Source organism: Delphinus delphis, chromosome 2 (assembly GCF_949987515.2).
Source record: "Delphinus delphis chromosome 2, mDelDel1.2, whole genome shotgun sequence".
NCBI classification, from domain to species: Eukaryota; Metazoa; Chordata; class Mammalia; order Artiodactyla; family Delphinidae; genus Delphinus; species Delphinus delphis.
In genome coordinates, this window is record NC_082684.1 from 159,712,205 (window position 1) to 159,726,192 (window position 13,988).

The window sequence follows — 13,988 nt, forward strand, 5'->3', positions numbered from 1 at the left end:
GCCCTTGCATGTCTGTGGAATCACACGATCTCTTAACATACTTTGCCATAATCTCCAACTCCTTTTGCAATGTATGTGCACATTCTTTGAATTCTTTAAATCTGCTCACCCTCAGGAAATATTTGCATGTCAAGAATTTTTTTCCCCACGGTGGACAGAAAGGCACATAAATGACCAAAATGTTCATAAACAAATTAGGTTCTCCAAACGATGACAGACACTTTTACTCAGCAAATGAATAGAAATTCCTAATATTTCGGGAAGGAACTGAGAAGCATGCCTAAGAGCAAATTAAGCAGGGTGATTGCCCGTAAGGAAACTGGCTTGAGAACAGAACTGATCATTCTGAGGAAAGGGAAATGTGTGTTCTCCTTGGGTTGTTTGTCCTGATTCATGTTTGTTCTTGGATCATCGGGCCTGCTTTTTTTTCACCTCTGAGCCCTCTCTCCCATCTGGGAGGCCCTGCCCTCGGTCTCAGCGTTGCCACGCTCAGTGCAGCCCAGGGTGACCTGTGTCCCTGATCAGACCGTTCAGCCCGTGATTCTGGGACCTAGTTCCAAGCTTGTGAGTCAGCGCCAGAAACCGCATTCCCTCCCTGCTCACTGGGTCTAAATCCTCAGCCTGGGAACCTCTGGGTCTGAGAGCTCTTCTTTCTCTTGCTGGAAATCCTTTCTCCAGCCTCTGGACCCTGGCCATGGCTTTGGGCCCTTGCCCCCTTCTGACAACGTTCATTCTACATGTCCGCTCTGAAGTGGATTTCGTCACCAGCTGGTAAGCCCTGACTGTTGACGCTTAGAGTTAGAACACATTCTGATCCTCTGAGGGCAAAACTTGACTGTGCTGAGGAAAAACTAAGATTCCTGGGCCCCAGCCTTAAATGGTTTGATTCAGTGGGTCCCGGCCCTGGAAACTGTATTTCTAACCAGCCTCCCCTGACTCTGATTCAGCCACTTTATTGACCAGCATTTCAGAACCTCTCTCTAAAACCTTCTCCCTACCTAAGAGATGTGGGCAGTGCTGCAGAGGTGCAGTGCATGCCCATGTGCAAAGGAGGGCCTCCATTTTGGTAATTTCTCAGGGTCTCAGGATTGCAAACAAGGGCCATGGGGGCAGACAGAAACACAATGAAGACAAAGTTCAAGGGCGGCTTGGGATGGGGGGAGGCAGAGAAGAGATTCTGTGTCCTAGCAAACAGTGTCCGAGAGAATGGCCTCTGGGCCACCACCCGGCTTCTCATCCTGGCTCAGCAACTTCCTGATCGGGAGTCTCTGTGCCCAGGTTCCACATCTACAAACTAGGGAGAATTGTGGCTCTCACCTCATAGGCTGATAAAGGGATTAAGTGAGTTAATATATGGAAAGTGCTTAAATCATTGCATTACACATGAAACATTTCTCATGTGCTTTTTGTTCATTAAGAAATGTCATTTTCTGACAAAGGGATAGAAATGAAGAATAGCTTAGTGGTGGCCAGTGGGTAAGATGGCGATGGGAATAGGAGCGAAGTGGCTGTAGTTATAAAGGAGGGTACCTTGTGGTGATGGGAATGCTCTGAATCTTGACTGGACCAATGTTAATATCCTGGTTATGACATGGTACCACGGTTTTGCCAGATGTTACCATTGGAAGAAACTGGGTAAATGGCACATGGGACCTCTCTGTAGTATTTCTTACAATTGCATATGGATATACAATTCTCAAAATAAAGTTTAATTAAAAAAGAAAAGAAATGGCATTTCCTTCAAACTGCTGCATTTTATTTATTTATTTATTTTTTGCTCTACACAGGCCTCTCACTGCTGTGGCCTCTCCCGTTGCGGAGCACAGGCTCCGGACACACAGGCTCAGCAGCCATGGCTTACGGGCCCAGCCGCTCCGCGGCATGTGGGATCTTCCCAGACTGGGGCACGAACCCATGTCCCCTGCATCGGCAGGCGGACTCTCAACCACTGCGCCACCAGGGAAGCCCCAAACTGCTGCATTTTTAAAAGACAAATGGGAGCAGTAGAAGGGGATGCCCAGGCTGTCTGTGCCCCATCAGGGTTTTGAGAATGGTTGGGTCAAGGCGATACCCAACTCCTGGAGTAACAGGCGTGTGACAGTGGCACACGAGTGTGGGCGCCTCTGAAATGATGGAGTGGGTTCATGATCATATCCAGTGACAGGGTTCTTGATAAAGAATACGTTTGCTACCAATGTAAATGTAAGCACTGTCCTTAATTTGTGAAAATGATGTAAAACTATGGTATAGACTGGCCCACTTCCTCGGTAGAGGTGACAGCTTTGCCAGGAGCACATACGCACACACAGAGTCCAGCTTTGGACGTTTCCAGAAACATGGTAATGGGGTCTTCCTGGGGGTGGATGGGTGACGGACGTACAAAGGTGCCTCACCAGGAACCTGGTCTCGTTAACACCTGTTCCATAGACTTCTAACCCAGAAGGAAACAGAGGCAATATTGGGGTTGGGGATTAAGAGGTAAAAACCATTAGGTATAAAATAAGCTACAGAGATATACTGTATAACACAGGGAATATAGTCAATATTTTATAATAACTATAAATGGAGCATAACCTTTAAAAATTGTGAATCGCTATATTGTACACCTGTAACTTATATACCATTGCACAGCAACTATACTTCAATTAAAAGATAATAAAAAATGAAGTATATTTGTAGGAAAAAAAAATTCTGTACACAGCCCTGCACCGGGGCCAAGTGGAATGTGCTAACCCCTGCTCTCTGGTGTGAGGCTGTGAAGGGAAAGGAATCTGTGAGGTCGGAGAAAATGGCGTGGCCAGAACAGCTGTATAAATTCCCTGAGTTCATTTCTAGGGGTCAGTCGTTACAGCTGGCAGATAAAAGTTACTTTGGGGGCTTCCCTGGTGGCGCAGTGGTTGGGGGTCCGTCTGCCCATGCAGGGGATGCGGGTTCGTGCCCCGGTCCGGGAGGGTCCCGCGAGCCGTGGCCGCTGGGCCTGCGCGTCCGGAGCCTGTGCTCCGCGGCGGGAGGGGCCACAGCGGTGAGAGGCCCGCGTACCGCAAAAAAAAAAAAAAAAAGTTACTTTTGCCCAACTTTCCAAAATATGGTGCTAATGTCAACCTTACCAGACACCTGATAATACATATTGCCTTTTGATAATATGCACCTTAAAAAGTTTCAAGACCCAGTAATGCTATTTTTAGAAAAAGATATATTTTCCTATTTTTTGTATTTTCTATATTTTTCTAGAAAATCTTGTCAACTTCCTAATTTCTAAAGATGTCTTACAATGGAATAAGAGTCTGATAAATAAAGAACTAAAAGACTGATTGTCTTGTCAATAAAATTGTAACTAAAATTTGTTCAAAATATAGAGTTCTCTTTTTCATAAAGTGATGAAGAAATCCAGACAGATTGACTTGAAAGTTTGAGACTCAAATAACAGGCTTTGGAGAAATGATCTGAGTTGGTAGAAATGTTTCCCCCTTTCCTATTTTGGTTTACAATAAAAAGCTTATTATGTTATACTTGTAGTTAACTGTATAACATTTAACATTTTTCTTCTTAAAAGGAAACATTACCTTAAATTGCTTACAGATCTAAAGTAAGGACTTCTTAAACCTACCTTTAAAACAAAGCAGTAGTCAGTGGGTGCTTTGTATTTCATTTTACACTGAATCCCATAGTAAATGTTGACATTTTCAAACTGTATAAAACATGCCAGATCTCGAGATGTCTGAAAGAGAAGGAAAAAATAACCTCAACCTAGCTGACAAGTAATATTTTTCTAAGGTCGTTCTTCATGGCACAACAAGGCATTACATTTTAGTAGGAAAATACAGAATTTCAGGTAATTTATATAAGCATCTACCACGTATAGCTTTCTAAAAGCCAAGCCTACATTTTAAGAAGGAAAGAGCACATCCAGGCAAAACAGCATGCCACAGACCAAAAGTGGAGCAAAAGATTATACTGCTGTTCTAGCACCTACGCGTGGACTCCCAGAGATGACTGGAATCATTACTGACGGGGTTCAGACAAGGTGACCGAGCACCTCGTCAAATATTTCATTTTGTCTTTTGCCATTCTAAGTCATTGATGGATTTCATGACTGAGCATTTAGAAAAAAGTCCCCCTCAGGATGAACAATGAGAGGTAAATTTGATGCTCAGAAAATTCACACACACTTCATACACTTCTTCCTGAGGAGAAAAGATTCCTTTCATGCCTTCTCTTTAGGGCTGGTGGTGTTGCTGTGGAAACACAACCCTCTCCTCCATATATAATATGCACTGAGAAGACATCAACCTCTAATCTACATATTTGGTTACACTTCAATTACAGATTTGTTCTGTTACTTTTTCCCCCTCACGTTCTATAATTCTTTACTGAGTTAATGAATAAAAAAATAAAGGGTAGAATTGCTACATCTCAATGCACAATTATTCCTTTATATATGGTAGTATACTTTTTTCTTGTAAGATATTTTCTTCTGATTTTCAAAGTTTTAGTTTTTTTATTAGAAAAATAAAACATATTCATCATAATTTTAAAAATAAGTTATTTTATATATAGTAAAACAAAAATTTTCCTTCATCACTCTTTTTTTTTCTAATTTCATTCTCTTCTCCAGAGAAGACATTCTTCCAAATGTTTTTGGGGATACATTTATATACCTATGTATGTGTAGACATACCCACATACATATATACAATTATTAAAATATAAATGAGATTTTACTCTCAATATTTTTCCATGACTTTGTTCTTTTTCTTAACAATATATCTTGGGGTCTTTCTATGTTAGGACATATGAAAGGATATATCACATTCTTTGTATAGCTGCATAACATTACACTGTATAGGTGTAGCTATTTATTCCACCATCCTACTATAGATGACTAGAGGTTACTTCCACCATCCTACTATAGATGACTAGTGGTTACTTCGATATTTTGCTATTACAAAATATATTGTGCATATGAGCAAATGTTTCTGTGGGGTAGGTTGCCAAACATGGAGCTGTCCTTGGAAGGGGCATTCCCTATTATATTTGCAAAAATTTTGCTAAACTGTCCCCCAAGTTGGCTGTACTAGCTTACATTACAAACTTCCGTACATAAGAGTGCCCATTTTTCTTACCCACTCCTGATGAAATTTGCATATCATCAATATTGTTAGTGTTATCAATCTCACGGGAGGAGAAATTTCACTTATTTACATTTTCCCGATTACTAATAAGATAGAGCAACTTTTTAATTATTCACTGGCTACTGATATTTCTGTTTCTGTGAATTCTCACTTAGTAAGCACTGCTGGTTTTCTATGAGTATGTTTATCTTTTTCTTAATGAGTTGTTGAAGTCTTTTTATGGATATTCATACCAGGTTATACACGCTGCAAATGTACTCTCTGACTCTAGAGCTAGTCTTTAACTTCTTGTTTGGTATCTCTGGCCATAAGGAGTTAAACACAACTTTATATATAGTCAAATCTGCCAATTTTCTTTGTTAAAATTTTGAGTTTTTAGTCTTGTTTAAGAAGGCTTCCCCACTGCCAAATTATGAGAATATTGACCATCTATTTTCTCCTAATATTTTGTAATTTTGTCCAAATACATTTAATCAACGTAAGATTTAATCTGGAACATGGTATGAGGTAGGAAGCTATATTTTTTAATGGATATACAATTATTTCAATGCTATTTGTTGAGTATCACATTCTCTCCCCACTGCTATAAAATGCTCACTTGAATTTCTCTTATATTAGATGGCTCTCTGTTGATCTGTTTTCTCTTCCTGTACTGTTTTTGTCTAATGTTTTGACATTTGGGAGGAGGGGTTCTTCCATAATGTTCCTTAAAATTTTTGTGTGTGTCTGTTTTGGAACCGCATCTCTTTCTGATGAATTTTAGAATCAGTTTTTGAACTTCAAGTAGAAAGAATCCTATTGAAATTTTTTCATTGGAATTGAATATATAGAAAAATTGGGGGGGAGAATTAATATCTTTTCATCTAGCAACATTGTACATTTCTGTTTATTCAGTTCGAACTCATTTCCTTTATTAAATTTTCTATTTTATGCCACATAAGATCTTGAACCTTTCTTGTTAAGTTTATTGTCAGGTATTTTGTATTTTTTTGTTCTTGCAATGCATGGAATCTTTTGCAGCATATTTAATTTGCATATTGTTTATATAAAGGAAAACAATTGCTTATTTGGTAAGTTTATTTGGTCCATTGGGACCAAACTCTTAAGTTTTTCAGTTGAGTGTCTTATATTGTCTGGTAGACAATCATGTTGACTGTGAATAAAGAGAGTTTTGCCTCTTCTTTTCCAGTAATTATACTTGTTATTCTTTTTCTTGACTTCCTGGCTAGTTCCTCCATTAGTGTTAATGGCAGCAGAGACAGAAAGGATGCCTGTCCAACTCCAATGTGAATGCTTCTAATTTTCGTCCCTAAGTGTGTTGTTTTTGATAGGCTTGTATGTCTCACTTATATGTAAATGCCAAAGACGTAACATCTCTAAAATAAAACAAATAATTTGTGGGTCAACTGTTATGCCCCCCACGCTTGGGACTGGAATGAAGATAGCACAGATGGGAAAAGAATGAATTCTAAGACTGAAACGAAATAGGAGTGGTAGCTGCTCTGGACCAAGAATTTCCCATAATGCTCTCCTGCATTCCACAGAGATGACAGTCTTCTAACTAGTGGGAATAGCCCTGGATAGTCACTATGACTTCACCTGCAAGGGATGTGGGTCAAGCCTTATTAGAAGCAGCCTGCAATTTGAAAATATGCCGTTGGGGGGTGCCCTGGATTTGGCAGTGAAGGCAAGACGCTTTGGCTTACTCCAGATATAGAAAGAGAGACAGACTACAACTTTGCAAAGGTGAGCAAAGGAAGGAAATGGCCACCCTCTCAGAAAGGTCTTAGAAAAAGCTAAGAGTTAGAATGAGAGTTAAAATTACATTTCAAAGAAGACAAATTTACCATGTGCTTGTAGATTTGAGGCAATAATCCTAAATTACCAAGTAGAAGTGAAATGATATCTAAGATACTCTGCTAAATTAGGCAGGGAAATGCATATAATATAATTCAGAGAACAATTTAAATATTCAAGTTATAAAAGCTAAAATCTAAATTAAACTCTATCAAGACTTCTAATACCACTACGATTCCAGATAAAAGAAGTTTTACTGTAATGACTACAGAACAATAGAGTAAAAAGGGGGGGAAAAAGTCCTCAAAGATCGATATGTGAAGAAACAAATTAATTTCTAAAAAAGTGCTTCAGTCATAATTTCTGAAACCTGACTTTAAAGTAGATAAAACTCTTCACCTTCAAGAGAGAGCAGTGGAAAGATTCAGGATTTCTGTAATTCTATCCTAATAGGATATGTATCTGTATAAACATTGTAGTAACATGAATCTCACAGCAAAGTAGAATGTATTTAAATTACCACCTGAGGATTTCTTTACTTTCACTTTCATGAAATGCCTTTTTGCAAAAGCATATCTTTTTTTCTGACCTTAGTCTTTCCTTTGGGGACATAATAAATTCCAGAAGCTCGTAAAAGAAAATAGCGCCTTTTCCAGGATTTCTTCCCATCTTCTTTCAAATAAAGAGCTCCCTCTAGTTCTGGCACAATGATGGATGTTCCACAAAAACTCTCCTGAAATTGAGATTCCAACGATATAAAACCCATGAAAGATAAAACACATATTTTGTTCACATTTAAACAAACTGTGGCCAACTAGCCTTCAAGCTAAAAATCGTTTTGTCTACAGCTTTGATTGAATGCATATATTGACACTGCATACCATTTGCCAAAAGACAGGAAGAACATGGTGGTTGAGTCTCAGCTCCTGAGTTAGACTTCCAGGCTTCTTGACCACTTAGCTCTGTGACCCTGAGCAAGTGACTCAACCTCGGTGCCTTTACTTGCAAAATCAGAGTAACGATAGCCCCAACTTCATAAGGAAGGCTGTGAGTACAATCTTGGTATATTATAAAAGAAAGCATTACATAAAGTCTATTTCTGTTACTGTAAGTTGATAAATAGAAAACTTATTCCTGTACCTGTAAGTGAAAAAAAATTACTGTTTCACTGCTAGTAAATGGAAAAATTAAAATATACAATTCTATACATAAAATATTTTGTACATTAATATTTTATTTTTGGCATAATTTTCTTTTCTTTTACATTGAGATACAATTGATATAGAATATGTATTAGTTTTCAGTATACAACCTAATGATCTGATGTATGTATATATTGCAAAATGATCGCCATCGTAAGTGTAGTTAACATCTATCACCTCACGCAGTTACACATCCTTTTGTTCTTATGATGAGAACTTTTAAGATCTACTCTTTTAGCAACTTTCAAATATACAATACAGTATTGTTAGCTATAGTCACCATGCCGTACATTACATCCCCAGGACTTATTTATTTTATAACTGGAAGTTTGTACCTCTTGACCCCCTTTAGCCATTTCATGCATCCCTACCCCTGCCTCTGGCAACCTCAAATCTCTTCTGTGTATCTGTGATTTCATGTTTTTTGTTTTTTGATTCCACACATAGATGAGACATACAGCTATCTGTCTTCCTCTGTCTGACTTATTTCACTTAGCACTCAAGTTCCATCCATGTTGTCAAAAATGGCAAGATTTCCTTTTCGGGGGATAGTTTCTTATCAAAGAAGAAAGAAGACAATTATTAATACTGTAGTATCAGAAAAGGATAGTGACAAAGTACATTTTCTAGGTGCAGATGTTTAAAAATCAAAACATGCATAGAATTATATAATTCTTAACAAATTTCTTTTAAAAGCAGTACAAGAAAATTACATATTATTCTATCTTTCAGTTCAAACACTCAAACTTATTTTTGGCTTTGCTTTTTTATAACTCTCAACGTCCTTTCATTCAGTCTCATAAAAGCAGAATAAACTTAATTTTGCATCCTTCAAGTAAATGTATGTGTAGTGGATCTGGGTGACATCTTTGTTCGTATCTTTCCCAGTTTCCCCCAGTTTAGCTGGTATTAGTTGCCTTGTCAATAATCTCTCTCTCTCTCTCTCTCTTTTTTTTTTTTTTTGGTCAGCATAAATTTCCTTTAATAATTCCTCCATTTCCAGTAGGATTTCATTTTGAGGTTTAACGTATCAAGCCAGTATAAAGTTTTACAGTTTTAGTAATTCTGGATTCCGAGTCCTTTAAGATGAAAATGGATGTGCAAAGTTTACTTAAGAAATTTCATTTTCTTCGTTTGTAACATCTAAGTCTTCATCCTCTTCATCATCATCTTCTGCTTGTTGATCCTTTCTTAGTCAACAGGTGGATACCTGTCCTGTTCCAGATGCACACTTAGCTGACACTGATCTCTGAAGACGTGACTTTGAATTTGCTCTTATGATATCTAAATGGGATGAACAATCTGGTGGATACAGAGAATTTCAGAAAACTCTAAATCTTCTTCACCCATCTTTTGTGTATTTTGGTAGGTAGTAGTGGAGACGTCTAAAGCTTTGCCGTGAAATAACATTTCGATAGTGATAAATTCTGAAAATATAGTCTTTATATTCTTTGTTTTCTGCTTTTCAAAATTGTCAGTAGTTTCCTCCAGATGACGAGTTGTTCTAGTAGCATACATTGTAGCTCTTTGTAATCCAGCTTCTTTTTAAAAAATTAATTAATTTATGTTTGGTTGCATTGGGTCTTCATTGCTGTGCGCGGGGTTTCTCTAGTTGCGGCAAGGGGGGCTACTCTCTGTTGCGGTGTGCGGGCTTCTCATTGCGGTGGCTTCTCTTGTTGCGGAGCACAGGTTCTAGGCGTGCGGGCTTCAGTAGTTGTGGCACACGGGCTTCAGTAGTTGTGGCACACGGGCTCAGTAGTTGTGGCTTGCGGGCTCAGCAGTTGTGGCTCGTGGGCTCTAGAGTGCAGGTTCAGTAGTTGTGGTGCACGGGCTTCATTGCTCTGCAGCATGTGGGATCTTCCCGGGCCAGGGCTTGAACCCGTGTCCCCTGCAGTGGCAGGTGGATTCTTAACCACTGTGCCACCAGGGAAGTCTCTGTAATTCAGTTTCTGCCTGTGAAATAACATGTCAATCAGATGGGTTTCTCTGACGTGTTCTTTCTGAGTTAACTGTTTAGCTCCTCAATTCTTTGCCGTTAATGTTGCTTTGAGGTCATCTGCTTTCATTTTTACAGTGGTTCTGTAACCGAAAGTGGGGTCCAGCTGCTTGCTGCTCAAAAGTCATTATAAAGAGGCCAGTCTGGTGGAAAGGAAACTTTTGCTTTATTTTGAATGCCGGCAACCGGTGGGGAGGACGGACGCCTATCCAAAGGCCGACTCCCCCCACTGACAGTCAGAGGGCAAGAGCTTTTATAGGTGCAGGGAGGGGGTTACATGCAGAAGCAGCACAGTCAGCTCTGACCGTCATCTTGACATTGATCATCGGTGGTCTGATCAGCGTCATCTTGATTGTTTTAGGTACAGTTAACCTTTAGTTCCAGGGTTGGTTTGTTTCCATTTCTTTGAGGCCGATTCTCGGAATTGTGGCAGCTTATGTCATGACTACAGTCTGGTCATCATGTAGTTAACTTCTTCCACCTGGTGGGGTTTTCAGTACCTATAAGACAGCTCACAGGATATGGTGCAGAATGTGATCTATGGCCCTTGAGGAGGAACCAAAGGTCCTTGACTTTGCTTAATGACTCAACTATTATAATTTGGTCTCCTTTGACTGTTTTCCTTTGTTTCTGCATTTCTCACTTCTCGGATTAAGCTTATTCTTTGGCTAATGTTTTTCCACAGACAAAAGGCAGGCTGAGGACATGGGGGGCACAGGGTCCTGCTCCCTTCCACTTCCAGAAGCTTGCAAAGGTTCGACTACTTCGGCTTCAACTCTTTCAGCCTCTGCTTGTCGATAATCCTGAAGTTTGGCAAACTCATCAGCCAAGTTTTTCAGGCCCTGCTTTAAATTTGGGGTCTCCATAGAGGCTCACGCGTTGATGTCATTCCCCAGGAGGTCTGCTCTGTCTCCGCACATAAGCAGCAGCGATCTGGCACAAAACGTTTCTCGTCCCAGTTTTCCAAGCTATGCCTCCACATCTGGCCTCGCGTGTGGTGGGAGACCCTGGGCTGGGGCCCAACCACAGGGGCTCCGAGGTGCCCAGGCATGCGCAGCAGACGCGAGAGCCCTTCAATGATCTCTTAAATTCAAGCAGATTTGGGGTCCAAGTTCGAAAGCAGGATAATGCTGATTTTTCACAGCATAACATGCTTTGTATTTTCTTTCCCATCCGGCTTTTGAAAAACTGCTGAAGTCTTCCAACAAGACCTATTCAGGCAATTGTATAAACCAAGGCATAACCAGTCCTTGATTTACAGACAGCTGCTGATGCAATAAGCACTGATTAACGGCCAAGGGCTGTGTCAGGAAATTGCTCACTCCCCTTCCATGTCTGTCTGTGTCCATCACTGCTGGGGATGCTCAGACCTGAATCTCCCTGCTGCTGGGGATGCCTGGTGCTTTATCTCCCTCAACTCAACCTGGAGACTCTTTGAAAGAGACTCTCTGCAGAAAGAATGTCCCCACTCCCACCGTTGGCCACCCTGGGAAATACCCACTGTGTTCTTGGTCCCAGGAACCAAAACTTGTAGCCTGTCTCCAGGACCTTGGGAGTGCATGGCAGCAAGGTTGTAGGGCCTGCTCCATCGGGAACAGGGCTGGGAGCGCTGGCAGGGCTAGAACCCTGTGCAGGGGTCTGGGCAGGCCTTGGTACCTGGGAGAGGGTGCCCTTTAGCATCAGTGAATTGGCTCCAGATGGGAATGTGGGCCAAGGTGTCAACAGGTCTTCTGAGTTTTCAAGAGAAGCCCCAAATCTCCTAACTCAAGAAAAGGTCAACATGCTGTCGGGGACAACAAAAATCTGTCTGGGGCTCCTATGCCCATTTGTGATCTGGCGTGCATCTGCATTAGGGTCGGGGAACAGAGCCTCGATTTTGAGCAAAGTTGCTATGTGAAAACTCATTAGAAGTTTCAGAAAATCAACCGTCAAATGAACTTCTGGAACACAGCCCTGTAAGTGATAATCCAGACATGTGTACCGTTACTTTACATGCTGTGTTTCCACTGCCTCCCTAAGTCTTTGTAATAATTCAATACAATACAGGAAACCAAGGTTCTTGGACTTGCCCAATAACACATGACCTTCAACAGGCAGAGGCAAGCTCGGATCAGATCTCTTTACTGCAGTCTCACACTTTCTACCACACCCGGCTGCTGGAAGGGCACCTTAGCATTCACTGCAAAGAAGTCACGCCTGACTGTGGAGCACATAAGCAATGAAATATATGGTCAGAGATGAGTTTTATGTGGATTCATGTCTTTTAGTCAAGAATTATGAATCCAACTTCATGAAGAGTAAAATATATTGTCGAAAGCAAAACTTTTTAACAACTGACTCCAAGAACCAGTTTGTCTAAATAGCTATAATTTAGTAATGATTTGATTTTAAAACCCCAAGTTAAAATTTCAGTGTGTCTCAGAATCGCCCATTGTTCTGAGAAGCAAATCATTTAAAAATACAGTTAACTCTCTTTTATTCTACTCTACGAAATTAAACATACCTCAAGCAAGGACTCCTTGTTCTTCGCATTCATTTTCTCGTTTGTTTCCTTGCTTTCTTTTTTTCCTCTGTTATCCAAGTAAAAATTCTAAATAAAATAGTAAAAGGTCAGATCAGTAAGTGTTCATTACCATGGTAGCCACTGCACGGAACTCGCAGTCTTGCTGGAGAGAGGAGACATACCTGGAGGAAGTAAACTGTCAACCACAGTGTATGGTCTCTGTCAATCAAGTGCTTATGGAGGGACTTGCTAAGTGCTGACCACTGCTGGTCAGAAGTAACACCTTCCCTTCCTCCCAGAGTGCACATTCAATGAAGAAACAAGCAAAGAGAGAGACCACTAGCAAAGGATACAATGTCATTTAATTGTTAAATTCCATGGTCTAGAACATGAGTCAAATGCTGGAAGCTGGGAGACCCCAGTGCCCTTGGAAGAGCCCAGAACCGGAGGATGGTAGAGCCCGTGTCCCATGTCCCAGGCCTTTGATCACCATGTAGGATCCCAAGGCCTTGAGTTCTAGAGATTCTGGCTTATCTAGAGAAGCATGAAATGTGGATTTTTATAAGCGTTGGCAACTAATTTTAATTTTTAAAAACGACGTGGGTCAATCACAACATAAAGTTTGCTACTTGGCAACTTCTAAGGACAGAGAGAAGCAGAAAGGGCATTTCTGGAAAGAGAACCAGCTTAGCAAAAGAAAGACAGACCACAGTTTAGAAGCACTCACGATTTAGGGGGGTACCTATTACATGCCAGATCCTCAGCCAGACGCTTTGCAAACATCACCCCCAATCCTAACAGCAAGACTGTGAGGTAAGTGACAGTGCCCCCATTTTACAGGTTAGGAAACCGAGGCTCAGCAAGGTTAAACAGCTAGGGCACTGCACCCTGAATGAACACCAGGGGCTGAGTGTGTATGATGTGTGTGCCCTTACCACCACACCACACTACCCCTGAAATTGAAGTCAGTGAAGTTCAAGGGCAGAGAGACTAAACCTACTCTAATTCCAGCAGCTCCCGACTCAGGGAAGCAGGACCCTCGCCCTCTCCCATGATTACCTCTTTGGAACATCTGTTTGTGGATTGTGTCAGGCGTGACCACTGCCACAGTCAAAGTATTTAGCACTTTTATGTGGAAATGTAGAGTCTGTAAGATAGTGCCTGAAAAAAATGTATTAAAACTAGAACGTATACTCCTGGTGCATAGTGACTAAATTAAGGACCCTCCTGAGTCTAAACACAAATGTTTATTGACACGATGGGGGTGTTTCTCCAAGTGTGATCCCCAGACCACCTTGATGCTCCATGAAATGCATGTTCCTGGGCTCCCAACCTACGGAACCGGAATCTCAGGGGGC

The 13,988-nt window shown here is 40.9% G+C and overlaps 1 protein-coding gene and 1 pseudogene across 1 annotated transcript in view; both read right to left on the reverse strand.

Annotated features, from left to right (window-relative positions):
* Positions 1-13,988, reverse strand: part of APBB1IP (amyloid beta precursor protein binding family B member 1 interacting protein) — a 102,891-nt gene that overhangs the window by 17,357 nt on the left and 71,546 nt on the right. Inside the window, exons 8-10 of the mRNA XM_060003766.1 lie at positions 12,631-12,717; positions 7,519-7,662; positions 3,608-3,718 (exon numbers count right to left, since the gene is read on the reverse strand). Of these exons, the coding sequence (XP_059859749.1) occupies positions 3,608-3,718; positions 7,519-7,662; positions 12,631-12,717 (342 nt within the window). The remainder of the gene's footprint in view (positions 1-3,607; positions 3,719-7,518; positions 7,663-12,630; positions 12,718-13,988) is intronic.
* LOC132421195 (CBY1-interacting BAR domain-containing protein 1-like) lies at positions 9,416-11,300 on the reverse strand (annotated as a pseudogene).